General features: G+C 53.9%; 1 protein-coding gene across 1 annotated transcript; it reads left to right on the top strand.

Moving 5' to 3' along the window:
• The first annotated feature begins 6,102 nt into the window (after positions 1 to 6,102).
• Positions 6,103 to 17,712, top strand: NKX2-2 (NK2 homeobox 2). Its single transcript, XM_027624318.2, is given in 4 exon segments — positions 6,103 to 6,236; positions 14,688 to 15,377; positions 16,314 to 16,334; positions 16,337 to 17,712. Coding segments are annotated over 3 exon segments (819 nt in total). The 5' UTR covers positions 6,103 to 6,236; positions 14,688 to 15,118; the 3' UTR covers positions 16,876 to 17,712.
• Positions 17,713 to 17,998: the final 286 nt, after the last annotated feature.

Here is a 17,998-nt window from a genome sequence, read left to right on the forward strand (position 1 = left end):
ACTTTGAGTACAGCAGATTACCCTCCATAATGTGGGTGAGCCTCATCCAATCAGTTGAAGGCATGAATAGAACAAAAGATTTGTATCCCTCCCCAGCACAAGAAGGAATTCTCCAGAAGCACCTGTGTGGCTTCGTCAGTTGGGCATCTGACTCAATTTCGGTTCAGGTCATGATCTCAGGGTTGTGAGATCAAGCCCACCTCTCGTTCCACCACCCAGCGGGGAGTCTGCTTGAGCTTCTCTCACTCCTCTCCCTCTGCCCCTCCTCAATGCACACACACTCTCTCTCTCACTCCAAAATAAATAAATAAATATTAAAAAAAAAAAACAAAAGAAGGAATTATCCAACCTGATGATCTTCAGACTTGAAATGCAACATCAGCTCTTCCCTGGGTCTCCAGCTTGTCAACTCGCTCTGCACATTCTGGATTTGTCAGTCTCTATAGTCACATGAACCAATTCCTTAAAATCAATCTCTTTTGTCTTGTTTTAATGCTGGGATACTTGAGTTATGTTGAGTATTTTGATTGGTTTTAATCCGTAAATGCATTTGAACTTCCTGAAACTGTGGAATATGAGCTTTTTTCTGTAGTTGGTGATGAGCCATTCATTGTTGGTCAGAAATATATACAGAAGTCTTCCATGATAACTTGGGTTACTGAGAACCACAAATTCTTCAGGTTCATGGGCTCCTTTCAGTTCCTCAGCATTTTCTATGTCTGACCTTTCCCTCAGCACTTTCTAGTACACTGCTTGCCATGGAAAATTTGGATAACTCAAGCATCAAAAGAATGGTGTTAATTGATTGTAACATATTAAAGTTTTTAATTCCACAAGTCCATGATGGGGACCGAGGGAAAGGAAGCTCTTCTTTACAGAAAAATGCCAGCAAGTACACATAGGAAGAGCAATGGAATTCAAGCAATGGATTCTAAAACCCAGTGGATGGAGATTATTGGGTAATATGGGGAATATTTACACAGTGACAAAGAATACTGAAAAAATACAAAAGTATTTCTTATTCCTCAGATTAATTACTAATCATTTACTAATTCACATGGGACAATCTAAAGATCATCACCTTAACCAAGTGATCAAATTTAGCCTCACTAATAGAGGGATTAGCTTCCTAATGAGATGGAATGTGACATGCCACATATGTGATGTTCCCAATCCAGCCTCAGATCTAGCATCCAGCTTATGGCTGTGTGGAGAGCAAGGGAAATGACACCAGGAGAAAACAGTCTGGCCAATCCAGAATGGGGGTCATATTCTACAAACAGCCTGGGTTCTTTAAAGGTTGATGGCAGAAAGAAGAAAAAAAAGGAAGAAGAAGAAAAAAGTTGATGGCAGAAAGGAGGGAAGGAAGGAAGGAAAAAACAAGGACTGTTGTAAATTAAGAGCATAAGGACATTTAAAAAAATCTTTAAAAAAAATCAAATGCAGTAAGCGGCACGTGAACCTTGAGTAGGTCCTGGGTTGGGGCAAAATTGATTAGCATTTTGTTTTGGGTAAAATTTGAGAAATTTGAGTATGGAATGAATATCAGATAAGTTATAGAACTATTACTGATTTTCTAAAGCTTGGCAATGGTGTTGTAATTATGTGGAAGAATGTGTGTTCTTAGGGCACCTGGGTGGCCCAGTTGGTTAAGCTCTGCCTTTGGCTCAGGTCATAATCTCAGGGTCCTGGGATCAAGCCCCACATCAGGCTCCCTGCTCAGTAGGGAGTCTGCTTCTCCCTCTCCCTCTGCCTCTCCCCCCTTGTTTGTGTTGTCTCTCTCTCTCATAAATACATACATACATACATACATACATAAAATCTTAAAAAAAAGAATGTGTGTTCTTAGGAGACACATACTAAATACTCAGGGGAAAAGTGTCATGATGTCTACAGCCTTAATGCCAAATAGTTTAATACAAAGAAAATGCCTTTACATAGAGTGATAAAGCATATGTGGCAAAATGTTAACAATTGTTGAATCAAGGTAGAGGGTGTACAAATGTTCCATCAGTACTTTTTCAATGTTTCTGCTTGAAAATACTCAGAAAAGGGGGCAAGGAATGAAAAATAGCTTTCAGTATTACTCTTATCCCATTTCCTTCCTAGCTTTTAGTCCAGCACCTTCTAGCCCTGATGGAAAAGACGAAGAGGAGGAGGAGGAGGAGGAGGAGGAAGAGGAAGAAGAAGAGGAGGAGGAGGAGGAGGAGGAGAAGGAGGAGGAGGAGGAGAAGGAGAAGAAGAAGAAGATGAGGAAGAGGAAGAAGAAGAAAGAAGAAGAATAGTAGGGGGAAAATGGGGGATGCTGTTGGTATTTTTAAACAGCTTTATGGAGATATTAAGAGATTGAGACATACCATACAATTTGCCCAATTTAACGTGTACAAGTCAATGGCTTTTAAGTATAATCATAGAGTTGTGTGACCATCTCTCCACAGTCATTACCCCAGAAAGAAACCTCCCACCCTTTAGCTATCATTCTTCAGCCTCCCCAGGGTCCCCAACCCTAGGCAACCACTAATCTAGTTTTTATCTCTAGATGCATCTGATTGTTACTTCTTAAAGATTTGTCACAGGTTGCCAAGGAATCTTGGCCGCTGGCAATGCTTTAACAAAATGATCTGTGTCCTGAGGCATTTGCTCACCCAGGTTCTCTGCAAGAGAGAAGAGGGAGCTGATACCATTCTCAGCCTCTGGGGGCCCAAGAGCCTTATAAGACCAGGCCTTCTGCCTTCTGGCTCTGCTATGGAGTGCACTGGAGGAAAAGAAGTGGGTCTGCTTCCAAATAAAGTGGACCAGGATTTCACGTTAGATGAGCTCGGTTGACTCTTTCACTGGCCTAGGGCAGGTGGAAGGGCATTGCCCATCTGCAGAGTCTCCCCCACACCTCATTTGTATTCTGATGATATCTGCAGATGCGCAGAGCTTCCTGACAGCCCCCCCACACCATGGTCAGGCATGGTGGTCACTGACTTTCCTCCATCTCTCACATCCATGGAGCTACCCTGGCCACCAGGCATGATGCCCAGGTGAAGCACAAGCAAGGCACCTGCCTTCCTTGATTGGCTGGACTGCATAGTGGCCCAGGCAGCTGTAAAGAGCAAGGAACTCTCTCTGGGAGAACGATGGTAGAACTCTTCTTGAGACAATGCAATTATATCCCAGTTCAATTCAAAACAGTCTAAAATTTTTGTTTGGGTTGATTTTTACTTGTAAGTACCAAGAACTGCTCACTCCCAGAGGGTAACAACCCAAGCACCTTGAACCTGATGATAACCTTTGGAGAACTTCATGGAGAAAGGTTTTTCCAGTGTGAAAAGTTCATGAATTTTTAGTCCATGGATAGAACAGCAATGTCTCTGAAGTAATACTAGTATAAAAGACTATGGAACTAAGAAAAGACACTGCATGGAATCTGTTTAGGTCTGAAGATGTTTAAGTGTATCAAGTTTAGCACTGGATTGCTAGATAAGCCAATAAAAGGCCAAGTGAGTTGTATCTAAACAGTTTCATTTAAATCTTGCTCCCCACTGCATCTCTTTTGTAATTATTGTTTGTTTGTTTTCCTTTTTTTTTTTAAGAGTTTATTTATTTATTTGACAGAGAGAGACACAGCAAGAGAGGGAACACAAGCAGGGGGAGTGGGAGAGGGAGAAGCAGGCTTCCCGCTGAGCAGGGAGCCTGATGCGGGCCAATCCCAGGACTCTGGGATCATGACCTGAGCTGAAGGCAGACATTTAACGACTGAGCCACCCAGGCACCTCTCTTTTGTAATAGATTTTTATGATTATTACCTAGCTGATGCCCTGGTACATTTGCTATATTTAACTAGGGTTTCCTAAATGGAGAATGATAAAAAGACTGATTTGATGTAGTCTTTGCTCACATCTCTCAGTTTTCCACCCTGAGACCCCCACAGACTCCCTAAGCTCACAGTGTGCATCTCTGTTCACTGTGTAGCAGGTGTCAGCGATATGGGCAGGGGAAACCCACGAGCCTCTCTCCAGGGCACTTCCTAGACAGAGATCCATTCCCATAAGGACCACAAATGTGAAGGTCTGCCTTCAAATCCCCTTGTCCAATTTTGGGCATGAAGCAATATTTTCACCCAAAGAAGCTATTCATCGGTGATCCCAGAGTTTACATTTGGAGGTAATTTATACACTCTAGATATGGGGTCTTAACCATAAACAAAGACTTAAAATCCCAGAAAAAAATGAATGAAATGCAGTAGTAATTTTCCAAAATTACACTCTAGATTTGGGGTCTTAACCATAAATAAAGACTTAAAATCCCAGAAAAAAAGAATGAAATGCAGTAGTAATTTTCCAAGATCAACAACTCCCACAGGCTTGAGTGTGGCCCCAGATTTCTCTACAGTAACTAAAGACTTCTGGTAGCTCACTCTACCACCCAGAAGAGCACACCTGGAGAGGCACTGTTTGTGCTTGGTACTTAAGGTTAAGAGCTTCATTTTATAGCTCCTTTTTGTACCTGTTGAATGGGTTCCTCCTCCCCAGCCCCACCCCATATCCATTCTCCCCTTCTCTCCCACCCTCTTCCTACAGCATCATTTTTCCATCCTTAACTGCCACCTAAGGACAGTTATCCAGTGAACACAGACCCAAGGTAACTTGTAATAGTGAAGTCAAATGCTTATGTTTTTCCCTGCAGTAGGGCAACATTTTCATCTCTTATTTTCCTTGGCCAGATGGAAGATGTCATTCAGGGAACCCCAGGTGTTTTGAAGATGAAAAGGAAGGTAGGGGGCCTGGCTCAGTGCTTATTAACCACAGAGAGAATTTGGTTCACTTCAAGAAATAGTAAAATAATGGCACAGGAGAGACAATGACTCTTAATGAATTCATGTGAGTAAAGTGTAAGGTGACCAGTCTGGGGACATGCAGTCCCGAGGCCTCCTTCTGGAAGAGACAAAACAAAACAATTGTTTTCTATTACTACACAGTATTTACCTCCCTCTCGTGAAGCACATAGGGCGGCTCCAATTTCATGTCCAATGCCAGGATTGCCTCTGTCTGAGTGCCTTGGCTCCCATTTAATTTAAATAAGGTGGGTGACATCTGACACTGGAGTCCACAGTCGGGCTTGAGGTAGGACTAATCTCAGGTGTTCCCTCAACCAGGTGAACTGTTCCATTTCCAACTCTGCTCCCTTCAAAAACATCCTCCCTTGGGAGCCAGGAGGCCCCCTACCCTCAAATTCCACAGGGCTGAACATCTTCAGCTTTTAAATACCACCTTCCTGATCAGACCAAAGTCCCATGGAACGCATCACCCGCCTGGAAAATAAAACAGCCTCCCAGGCCCTGTGAGGAAAAAAAAAGAAAGGAAACAAAAACTACGGAAATAAATCCCAGAGGCTGCCTCTAATCCTGGACAGGTGGCACCTTGGCACAAGTGCACTGAAATCACTTTCTTCCTAGGCTGCAGGGAGCTGGATCCCTTTCCCAGAAAGACCAACACCCCTCAATCTGGAGGGGGAAAGCGTCCTGGGGGTGGAGCCTGGAGCCCAGGGCCAGAGGTCTGTGACCTCCCGCGAAGTCGTGCTATCGGCCTTCGGTCGGCGTATCTAATGTAAACGCTGTTTCACACATAAATAACGTGCCACATCTGGCCCTTCGGTTTTATGGCGTCTTAGCGACCGAGCAATTTATAGATGGCGACCTTGTTAACCAGCAGCCAAGCTCGCCAGGCGCTGCAGGGTCCAAGGCACCGCTGGGACCGAAGAGGAGCGAGAGAGAGGAGAGTCCCGGGGTCCCAATCTCCAGCTCAGAGGGGCGCTAAGGAAAGAGAACCTACCCGCCCGTTTGGGGGGATGGGGGCCGAGGCAAGGTGGCAGCCCCCTCCCCCAAGCCGGCCATGTGGCAGCTGAAAGAGCCATCGAAGCCCAAGTGTGTTTGCGCTCATACCCAATTTATTACCGCTGAACATATGGCCAATATTTTGACTCACGTCAGTCCGGCAAGGAAAACAAACAGAGCGCGCGCGGCGCGGGGGAGCTGCCCCCTCCGCAGAGGCTGCGCTGCAGCCGCACTACCCAGAGCCGGGAGGGTGGGGCCGCCGGGCCGGGAGCCGGGGCCGGGAGGGGGAGCGCTCGCCGGCTGGCCGCGCCGCGCCACTGCCCGAGCGCCCGCCACTCCGCAGCTCAGGATAAAGAGCGGCCGGGGACCTGCGCGCTCGCCTAGCCCCGGCCCCCGCGACGCGGCCGCACTCCAGGTAAGCCTCCTGCTAGCGCGCGGGGCCGGCGTACTGGGGGGCTCGAGGAACCCGGCGGAGCCCGCGAGCCGCGGCGGAGCCCGCGTCGCCCCTCGCTGTCAGGCGCGGGCCTCCGCACCGCTGGGGTTCGGAACGCTCTCCGGGCACGGTCCCTGCGGCGGACCAAGGGAGAGGGGTCTCGGGTCACTCCCGTCCCCGCCAAGCTGTGCCAGGCTTTGGGTCCTCCGCGCGCCCTCTGGAGCGCCCCTCCCTCTCGCGGCGCCCTACTCGGCTGGGTCCCCTAGCCGCGGAGTCCGGAAGCAGCAGGTGGGCAAGTGCTGGGCGTCTGAAGTCCTCCGATTCCGCTGGTCCTGGGGGGCTGGGGCACTGGGGGAGGGGCCGGTCCCGCCCGTCGCGCCCGCGGATGGGAAAAGTTTTACCTGCCGCGGAGGCCAGGTGCTCCCGCCGCCGCGCGCTTTTCCGCGGGGACGCGGAAACGGGACTGCCCCGGGGGGCTGGGCAGGTGCGCGGCCGGGAGGAGGCGAGGAGGAGGGCCGCAGTGTTGTTCTCAGCCCCGCCCGGGAGGACGCGCGGTGGGGGAGGGGCGCTTCGAAGGGGGGGTCCGGGTAGGTGGAGGGCTAGATAAAGACGCGCCTTGAACTGCTGCGGGGCTGTTGCCGCGGCGCCGGGGAGTGGGAGGAGGAGAGGGCGCGCAGGGCTCCTCGCCAGCCCCCTCCCCACTGCCGGGTGCCGGATGCTCCGGGGCTGCCCTGGCTGCTCTAAGGGAGGGCGCGCCTCTGCACCCACCTCCGCCCGGTGAGCGTCCCCCTGTGCGCCGTGGGTGTTCGGGACTGGGGGCTAAGTCCGAGGCAGAAGTCCGGAAGGTAATTTGGAGGTGGCGCCTAGTGGAGAAAGGGGTTCTCCTCCCGCGGAACCGGGCCTAGAGGTGGAGGGTCTAGGAGCAGGAGGAGGGTAAGTGGTGGGAGTCGCAGGCAGGAAGGTCCAGGGCTGGGGGCCCGACCAGTGGTCGGGGGTCGCAGGGGAGGCGGCCTAAGCTTGGACTTTGAGGGGGCCGGTGTCGCCCAGGTACCAGACAGTTCTCATTTGCGTCAGTAGAGATCGCCAGAGGATCAGAAATGAGCCTCGGTGGGGTCTGCTGAGGTCCTGGTTTCCCAGGGGCGCCCCCTCGGCTCCCAACCCCTTTCCCCAACGCAAGGAGCAAGGAGCCCTTTGGCGCACCTCTCGCGCTTTCTCCACTTTGGTGGCCCTGGGGGGTAGAAAGGGGGCGTTGCGTCTGGAGGAGGGTCGCGGACCTCTGGTGCTCAGATTGGAGACCTGAGAGGGAGATCCCCAGGACGCCCCCCCTCTAATGCCCGAGGGCCCCGCAGGTCTGTTCCTCGTCCCGCCCGGCCCCAGCCCTTCTCGGCACAAGCGAGAACTTGGCTTCCCCGCGCAGGCGATGACCACATTTCACATCAGCCCGCCTGACCCAGCGTTAAGTGCTGAATACTAACCCGTTAGAAGAGGCCGCTTGGTGTTCGAAGTCTTGTGGTAATGATTTTGTCACGTGCTAAGAAGTGAATTCAGATAAGAACATGCTTTCAGCGCCGTGTTTCCTTGAGAAACCCAAATCTCCTGCATTGAAATCGCCCTTATCGGGGGAAGGTCGGGCTTGGCTGGACAAACGTTCCTGAAGGCAACACTGACGCTGTGTAATCTCATTGTAACATATTTAATCATCAGAGCAGCGCGAACGAATAAAGCAAAGGGGTTCGCCCCGGGGGGACGTGGCGTTTGGTTCCCCCAATAAACCAGTGACAATGGATTGGCTGGGACAGGCTCATTTGGCCCAAGGGGGGCTTAGAGCCGCGTTTTTAAAGAAAATATTGGAGAGAGGCCGGTTCCATTTTGTAGCGTGCCCCGAGCCACATTTCGTGTTCAATTTAACATCCATGAAAGTTAAACGGCTTTTCTCGCCTTTTATTTTATTGGATGCATTTTCAAAGATCTCATTAAAGTGCATTTATCAAAGTCCTAACATATGTCCTAGGGGTCTACGCCCACACAATGAGGCTGATTAATAGGAAGAGAAATCCTAATTTCTATTACAATTTATGTCCTCGAGAGATAGCTGCCTTTCCTTCCTTCTTTCTTTTTCTTTTTCTTTCTTTATTTCATTCATTCTTTTTTTTTTTTTGAGGCTGATAATTGGGAAATTGTTGTATATTTCACCTTGAAAAAAGGATAGGGGAAGGTAGTTCACTGAGATGCCTGCTAGCTGCACCACAATTAATTGCAGGAGAAATCCAGGCTCCAGGTGCCAAGATCGGGTCTTCTCTCCATGGTTTCTCAGAGTGGCTACCGAGATGGGGGAGGGGTTTTCCCCAGACACAGAATCTGAGCTCCTTCTCTGGGCCGGGAAAACTTATCTGCCCAACACCTTCCTGGTGACTTGGAAGGTTTGTCCTTCTGGGAGGCACCCACTCATTCTTCCCTTTCTGGGTCAGTTTTAAGGGTTAACACAATATTAACCAAAGAAAGAAAAAAACTCACCTTATACTTGAACCCCAAGTGGACTGAGATCTTCTTTCCGTTCACACTAGCCCCACTTTCTGGTCCAGCTGGTCCAATAGAACCAGAATCTCTGGTTCTCTTGTGCCAGAGATTTGCCCCTATCGTGGCCTGGCCTCAGAAAGTTGCACACGGACAGGGCTTTGGGCCTCCCCAACACAGGCTGCAAGGACTCACTTTCCTTCTCCTGGGAGCAGAAGGCGATGCCAGTTGGTGCTTGGACCCACCGGAGACAAGCCTGACTTTCTGGTTGGGAAAGGTCCCCGCTTGGAGTGGTACCCCGGGCCACACTCCTCGATTTCTTTCATCCAGACACCAGAGCCGACACCCGCTTCCTGAAGCCCCTGTTCCCCAACCTGATATCGAAGCCACAATCGGGGCCGCTTTGGCGGTGAGCATCTTAAAGGTGAGCGTCTTTATCACCAGGCTCAGAGACCAGACTGGGCGACATTTTCCTTCCCCATTGATTTCGAGTGCACGCCACGCTCCGAGTCTCCAACCCGCGATAAAATAAACCTTCCCCCTCCGACAAAACCTTTGTGTCCGCGCCGCTAATCCTCGCTGGAGCAGGAAGGTGCAACGCGCTTTGTTTCGGGAGTGAATGAAGACAAACGCTTGCACCTTGGCGCTAACCAGACAATAAATTAATCCACTTGAAGGTTGTTATCCGAGATGGGATGTGCGGGGGACTGAGAGCTCAGCCACATACTGTACCAGGGAAGGGGTTTCTTTTCAACCTCTTTTCATTCCAAAAAAGAAGAAAAGAAGAAAAGCAATGAAGTCAAACAAATCAGTGTTTCCAAATAAAGAGGAAAGGCCTTGTATTTTTAATGATTGGAGGCGCTTTTGTGGGTGGGGAGGGCGAGGGATGCCACCGAGGGCTGCGGACGCTTTGGGTTCCTCAAGGCCGGCCCCCTTTGGAGCTGCCTGCAAGGCATTCCCCAGGACTTTTTCTGCCCTAAACTCCCCTGGAGGACGTACCTAACCAGCAAGCTTTCACCAGCCCGAAAGGGGAAGGATGTGAGGAGAAGCGCCTCCCGAGAGGCCCTCAAGCCCAGAACGGAGATGGAGAGGTGTGGGGCGGGGCCGAATACCACCCCAGAACGCCCACTTCATCCACCGCCACCTCAAGCCAGGCCCCCGTGCATGGGGTGTACCCAGGCCTCTCCTCACTTTCCAAAAGTATCTCCCTTTCTTGCCGTGTTTGCTGCCGTTTCAACCTCACCCCTCCCCCCAACAGGGGGCGTAAAGCGGCAGTGTGAGGAAAATGAAAAGCTGGGACGCAGGGAGCACCAGGGCAGCCCCCTGCTCCGGAGCTCCGAAAAGGCGCTCGTGTTTGAGCTACCTGAGAAAGTAAACAGGTAAACACTGGGCCAGCTTGGAGGGCCACTTGTCCTGGAGTGGGACCACTTAGGCTGTGTACATTCACCTCCCCTCCTGGGCCGCCGGCGATTGTTCAGCACCACCACCACCACCACTCCCCCGCCCCCCGCCCGGCCGCTCTCTCCAGCCGCCTGCGCTTCCAACCCCTCCGGAACCTAGAGCGGCGGAGAGGCGATTAGCCGCCTGAGAAGGCTCCCAAAGGAGGTTCTCTCTAGACTCCGGGGAGAAAGATTCCCTTCCTTCTCTCCTCCACCTCCCCCCTGCCCGCAACTCCCTTTGCACCTATACTAAAGGTGGGAAGAAGGAATACAGAGTTCGTCGAGATGTGTAGGGCACCTGTAACCCCAACGTTGAGAATAAAGACCAGGGACAGGGAACCTCTAGCTGCTCCGGTGACCCTGGCAGGGGTGCTAGGTGGTGTTGCACACCAAAGACAGCCAGACTTGTCTAGGGCCTAGAACAAGCTGCAATCAAACTTCCAGCATCCATCTCAACTTCTTCCCCAAGTTTGCAGCCGCAGAAGGCCCATGGCAGAACACTCATGAGCTCCCTCGCGCCCAGAGAGCTTAAAGTCCCAACGCAAACATGATGGAACCAGGACTTTTATCTTCTCCTGGCTGCTAGATGGAACCTGAAGATAATTTACTAAAGAGTCCCGAGCTGAGGGAGACTAGAGCACATCCAGGCAGAGCTGAAACTGGTGCAAGGTGACACTGGTTGTTTAGAACTGACAGGGTGGGGATGGCGGGGACATTAATAAAGGACTCTAGAGATGGGGCAGGGGTGCAGAGTTGGGTCCGGAGCTTTCTGGGTACGTGGGTTCTCAGTGAACAGGAGATCCCCGGCTGGAAAAGGCTGGGCTGTGGTGCTCCTAGAGAGACCTCTTGAGGAGTCCTCGGAATGCAATCACCTGTTTAATTTGTGTGGAAAGGTGCATTTGGAGCTAGTCCCCTGGCTCTTCCCGGCTGCATGAAAATCGGGAAGAACCTGGAGCGTGCTTTGGCACAGGACTTGCCCCTGGCCGCCAGCTGGTCCCGCGCCGGCCTCCCAGCATCCGCAGGCCACTCCTGGGGGACTTGCATTTTATGATCTTCCTCTAACAAGCAGAGTTTCTCCCCTTCAATTATGAGCCTCCCAGCGGTCTCCCTGTGCCTTTTCAATTGCAAATGTCAGCGCTTTGGAAGCGGACGCGGGAACCACACGGGCAACGAAACGATGGGAAAATGGACTGGCGAGGTCCCAGGAGAGAGACCCTGAGCACAGCGGACCAGGCTCCGCTGGGCGCAGAGCGCCCAGCTGGAGGCAAGGCGGAGGCTCCCGAGATCAAGGGAAGGAAGGAAAAATGCAAACGCAAGGTGGAGATGGAAGAGGGAGCTGATACCCAGGCATTGGCCTGTGCTGGCAGGCAAAGTGTGGCCCTACAAGTGCTCCTGGAAGGGGACTCTGTGACCTGAGGCATGTAAGGTCTCTGGCTAGTTGAGACCAAGGGGAAGACACGGTGGGGAACTGAGCTGGGAATGACCTGGGGGCCTCCTTCTCCAGGAGCCGTGGTCAGCTCTCCCTCTCTGTGATGAATTCCCAGGAGTCTGGATTCTGTAGGAAAACAGTTGTCTCTCAGGTGCTATGCCCACCGAGGAGGCTCCCAGGGAGAGGGGAGGGGCAGCTGCTGATGAGATCTTGGGAGAAAGGCCCTCTATGTTGGGGAAGGGAGGGAGACGTGAATGGAGCTAGGTGGTTCCAAGGTGAGGAATTGAGCAAACTCTAAGAAGACATCTGGAGGTGATCCCACCCACCCACCAAAGATGGCTCTGAGGATATGCAAAAAGGGACACTTCTTGCCAAAAGACAATTTTTCACCCAACCCAAGAACTGACCTGTCCCAACCAGACTCCTTTCTGGCTCTTCCCCATCCCTGGAGGCTGCTCTGGTCCCCAAGATACCCTCCCCCCTTGGGCAAGAAGAATAAGGGGAGGGACCACAGGAGGGACTTTTCTGCAAGGCTTGGGTTGAGGAACTTTTTCTTGCCAGTTATTTATTTAGTAGTGGACTAACAATGGCTGGGGCAGGCCCAGCCTGCCCCGTTTCCAAACTTGGCCTGCCACCCGCCCCTGGAGAACCAACTTCCCTCCTCGTACAGGGCAGGGAGCTCCCACGTGAAAGGGGGGGGCAATGGGGAGAGAGGCTGAGAAAGACAGAGACTGGAGAGAGAGAGAGAAGGAAAAAGCACGAAAAGTAATGGGTTCGAGGAACACGATTCAAACCAGTCTCTAATTCTTGCAGGGAAAAAAAGAGGAAGGAGGGGGAGAAAGGAGAAAATAAAAAGTAGGAGGAGAAAGAGAGGAATGGGGAGCGTCGACATGAAGGGGTTTCCTTAATATTGTGGACGGATTCAGAAATGAATGAAGAGATAGTCCATTGAAAAGGGTTGAACGCCATGACAACTAGGAACAGCCTTAGATTTATTCCAAACAGTTAGGACACGTTGAAAGAGAGCGTCAATCATGTATTATTTCGCCACTGAAATAAATGCAAAAACCGAGCGGGGACAAAGGCTTCCAACGGGAGCGGGACATTTGTCTACATTTCGCTCATTGTCCGCAGCTTAGCAATCGGTTTGTATTTGTGTTTGCCCGGGTCCGACCACCCAGGACGCGCCGACGAGGGGCTCGCTCTAACCTGGGCCATTGTCACCCACGTCACATACTGGGGGTGAGGCAGCCAGGGCTGCAGAAAGCCGCTGAGCGGCTCGGGGAGAGGCGCCCTCACCGGGCGCTGGCAACCCGGGGGCGACAGGGCGCGGCGGCGGCCGCAGCTGTGCGCGGAGAGGACTGCGCTCCCGCGCGCTCCGCTCTGCGGGCTCTGGGGCAGCCCCGGCTAAGGGCGGGGGGAGGGCGAGACGCGCGGCCTCTTCTGCCCCTCCCCGCCACCAACCCCCAACACCACCCGGCAAAGCACTTTCCTGGGACGGATGGGAGCATCAGGTAGCAAACTTTCCCCTCACCCACTACCCCCCCCAAAAAAAAACTGGGAAGAGGGGCGGGAAGTACAGCTTGGACTTCTCCCCAGCGTCTAGGAGAAGATGCTGTCCCAGGAAAGTTCAGTTCCCAGGCTGGTGAGAGGTTGGGAACTTCACACAAACCTAATGCAAGCTGGGAGCCTGGAGCAAGTGCTCCGATCGCGCCCCTGGGGCAACCAAAAGGAGACGAAATTTAAGGATTTGCTTGGGAAAAGAAAACTCCGAGGAAAACACAGCACCATCCGCCTGCCATGCGACACCCCTCCCCTGCGGCTTTCGGGGTCCTAACCCGGGCTGGATGCAGCGCCCCTGTCCCCCCTCACCCGTCTCCTCTTCCTTCCTGCTGCCCCACCGCTGCTGGAAGCTGGAGAGGGAGGGGGCTGGAGATCGAGGCATAATAAGGGGCAGGAAGGGCGCCGGGCCGTCTGTCCTTTCTTCCACGCAGAGAACGCGGCCCGCGGAGCCCAGAGGCGGCGGGGCAGCGGACAGAACCCGGCCCAAGTTAGTTCCCCCCCCCCCCCCCCCCCCCCCCCCCCCCCCCCCCCCCCCCCCCCCCCCCCCCCCCCCCCCCCCCCCCCCCCCCCCCCCCCGGCTCCCTGGGCCGCCCGCAAAGCAGCAAGTGAACTGCGCAGTCCTTCCCGGAGGCTTAGAAATGGAAGGGGGTTGGGGAGAGAGAGGCGGAGTGAAGGAAATAAATAAGTCTTTAGCAAATAAAGGGTGGCTGGGGGGGGTGGGGTCGTTTGGTGGTGGCTCCGGCCGGCCCCGAGCCGATCCCTCTCCTGGGTTTCGGGCTCTTTCGGCGTTAACTAGAATCAATTACTTGCCTTGTCATTTCTAGTACTCATCCTTAAGCCTCAACCAAAATATTGACCTAGGAGGCTTACAGAAGTTGGGCTCTTGCCATTTGAACCGGATCTTGTTTAGGGAACCACCAGCGATGAGGAGGAGAGATTTCCGCGGCTCAGCCTTCGCCCCCTCCCCCTTTTCCAAAGGCGCCACAAATCGCCAATTTTCCGGCTTGCTGGGGGCGGGCGCACGGGGGGGGGGAGGTAGGAACCGGTGAATGTTAAGGAGGAATTTTTTTTTTTTTTTTTTTGCTCCTCTTGGTTTCTGTTTTGTTTTCTCTCCTCCACCCCTGCTTCTTAAAGATGCAATTTGTTAAAACGGCCTTTTCAAGTGTGTGGACTCGCGAGCGACGCGGTGGTCCTTTGTATGTAAATACTGGGTAAAAAAGGCTCGCCCCGTCTTTGCAATTAATTGACACGTTACACCTCTCATCTTGCTCTAGAGGGCCGTTGGCTGGGAGCGCGGAGCTCCCCAAAACCCACAATTTCACATCTGCAAATACTGTCTTCATCCACTTGACTCCCAAGACCCGCCCACACGTGTCCAACCTTTGCGTTTTAATGTCTCCCCCCCTTTTTTCCACCCTTCTCTCGCTCCCCCTCCCTCCCTCTCTCTTTCCCTCCCTCTTTCTCCCCCTCTTCTCCCCCCCCCCCCAGGTTCGTGAGTGGAGCCCAGCCTTATATGGACTGATCGCTCGGGCAATGGCCCATTTTTTCCTCGCCACCAGCCGCCACCGCGCGCCGAGCGGCCGCCGGAGCCCGAGCTGACGCCTCCTTGGCACCCCTCCTGGAGTTACAAACTAGGGCCCGGCCCGCAGCGCTCGGCGCGCAGGCCGCCCATTCCCTGCGTCCATTTCCGCGTGGTTTCAGAGAAGATACAGGCGCTGCGTTTGGGCTTTTGCCCCCCCCCTTCCTCAGAGTTTCTTTCTCTTTTTTAAAATAATAATTATCTCAATAATTAAAGCCCACCCCACTCCTCCCCTCCCCCATCCCTCCCCCCATACCCCCTCCCCGCCCCAACTGGGGAGCGCCACGAATTGACCAAGTGAAGCTACAACTTTGCGGCATAAATTGCGGGGTCCCGAGCCATGTCGCTGACCAACACAAAGACGGGGTTTTCGGTCAAGGACATCTTGGACCTGCCGGACACCAACGACGAGGAGGGCTCGGTGGCCGAAGGGCCGGAGGAGGAGAGCGAGGGGCCGGAGCCCGCCAAGAGGACCGGGCCGCTAGGGCAGGGCACTCTGGACACCGTGCAGAGCCTGCCCCTGAAGAACCCCTTCTACGACAGCAGCGACAACCCATATACGCGCTGGCTGGCCAGCACCGAGGGCCTCCCGTACTCCCGTAAGTAGCGAAACTTGGCCGCCGCGGCCGTGGCGCCTCTCTTCCTGTGGCCGAAGCCGGGTCTGGACGCTGGGGGAGAAAGGGGAAGGAGCCATATAAACTCGATCCCTCGCCCTGCTCCTCTGGAAAGATTTTTAACACTTGTTAATGATGCCCTAACTCTTTCCTCCTCTTCATCCCCCCCCCCACCGGAAAAAGACGTGGTCTCAGATATTTTTTCAAAGCAAGAAATTAGTAAAAAGAGGGGGAGGGGAATACCTCCCAAGGGCTGCTTACAGATGTCAACCCAGGACTGATGGCTCCGGTCGGAAACCACCCCCCCACACACACACACCCTACCCCGACAGCCAGGAGGGACTGGCCTGGAGCACTGGAGCGAGCCAGCAAGCCTCGGGGTACGGGTAGAGGGTGGGGGAGGCTCCCGGTAGCTTGGGTATAAATAGCTCACCCTGCCCCCTGCACGATCATAGAGGACGCTTTGTGCGGTGCGGAGGGTGTCGAGAAAGTCCGAAAGCAAAAACGAAAGCCCCCAAAAACCTGCCTTAAATGGCCGAGCCGATCAATGCCGGGATTGTGGGGTTTTTCTTTTAAAAATCTGCCCACGTCCCTCCGGAGAGGAAACTGCTTAAGGGGGCCGGAGCCCTTAACCCGCAATGATCTTCTCTGCGCGCCACTCCCCCCCAAATACGCACCCACACTGTGCGAACCCCTAGAAACGCGAGCCCAGAACCCCCATTCCTGTCGTTTCTCCTCTTTCCTATGGGGGAAACCAACGGTTTTGTTGCGCATGGAGCAGGGCGGGGGCCAAGGCGAAGGCAGTGGGGCCGGGCTGCGGGGCGCGAAGGGCCGAAGGCGCACGGAGGATCCGGGGCGCGCAGAGTCTGGCCCTGCCGGCGCGCGGCCTCCAGGCGCCTGACGCGCTTCTCTCTCCCCCAGTGCACGGGCTGGCGGCCGGCGCGCGCCCCAGGACTCAAGCTCCAAGTCCCCGGAGCCCTCGGCCGACGAGTCACCGGACAATGACAAGGAGACCCCGGGCGGCGGGGGGGACGCGGGCAAGAAGCGGAAGCGGCGGGTGCTTTTCTCCAAGGCGCAGACCTATGAGCTGGAGCGGCGCTTCCGGCAGCAGCGGTACCTGTCAGCGCCCGAGCGGGAGCACCTGGCCAGCCTCATCCGCCTCACGCCCACGCAGGTCAAGATCTGGTTCCAGAACCACCGCTACAAGATGAAGCGCGCCCGGGCCGAGAAAGGTATGGAGGTGACGCCCCTACCCTCGCCGCGCCGTGTGGCCGTGCCCGTTTTGGTCAGGGACGGCAAACCGTGCCACGCGCTCAAAGCCCAGGACCTGGCAGCCGCCACTTTCCAGGCGGGCATCCCCTTTTCGGCCTACAGCGCGCAGTCTCTGCAGCACATGCAGTACAACGCCCAGTACAGCTCCGCCAGCACCCCCCAGTACCCGACAGCACACCCGCTGGTCCAGGCCCAGCAGTGGACTTGGTGAGCGCCGCCCCTCCGAGACTCGCGGCCCTAGGCTCAGGCCCCACCCCGGCGGCGGCGGCAGCGAGGAGGACTCGGTCCTTACGGTGGCTATTATTATTATTATAATTATTATTATGGAGTCGAGTTGACTCTTGGCTCCGTTGGGGAGGCGCCGGGAGGTTGCCTGAGCCTCCCTGGAGTGACAGATTCCAGCTCTGCCCCATCCCTCTCTCCTTCTGAACCTTTGGAGAGGGCTGAACTATAAGCCGTGTTTACAGAATGTTTGCTCAGCTTCGCTTCTTTGCCTCTCCGCGGGGGGACGAAATCGTCCCAGCGTTAACGTCCTCACTTGAGAACGAGAAAAAGACCAACACATCCCCCCGTCCGGCTTTTGTGAATTTTGTAAAATATGTTTGTGTGAGTAGCGATATTGTCAGCCGTCTTCTTCTAAAGCAAGTGGAGAACACTTTAAAAATATAGAGATTTTTTCTCCTTTTTTAAAATAAGAAAATGCTAAATATTTATGGCCATGTAAACGTTCTGACGACTGGTGGCAGATTTCGCTTTTCGTTGTAAATATCGGTGGTGATTGTTGCCAAAATGATCTTCAGTCCGGGCCTGTTCCCCCACGGGGCCCAATTCTTTTCTTTGTGGTTTGTTTGGTTTGCTTATGTTTGGGTACCCCTGTTTTCTTTTCCTTTTATATTTTGTTCAGTGCAGACATTTCTCAAATATGAAAAAGGAAAAAAAATGTGTAGGCGAGAAGCCCCCTGCCCCCCTCCGGGTCCTGAGCCCTGGAACTTGGAGCTCAGCGGTTCCGTGCGGTTCCCCAAGAGCGCCGGGCGCTGAAAGCTTTCGATTTTTTAAACAAGAATTTTAATAAAAATCCTGTGTTTAAAAAAACCAAGCCCGACCCTCCCGTTTGTCTTACTTTGTCGCCCTGCGCCGGGCCTGAGGTCTGGGGCAAGGACCCCGGCCAGGCCGCTTGCTCCCTCACCAGCGCTTCCCTTCCGGGCGGGGGACTAGGGGTGCCCGGGCCGCTGAAGAGGCTCCCCGAACAGGCCTAGCCCGGGCGGACCGACCAGGCCCCGCGCCTCGGATCCCGGGCTGGGGCGGGAGCGCTTGGCCTCGGGCCTTCGAGCTGT

This window comes from Zalophus californianus, chromosome 8, assembly GCF_009762305.2.
Source record: "Zalophus californianus isolate mZalCal1 chromosome 8, mZalCal1.pri.v2, whole genome shotgun sequence".
NCBI classification, from domain to species: Eukaryota; Metazoa; Chordata; class Mammalia; order Carnivora; family Otariidae; genus Zalophus; species Zalophus californianus.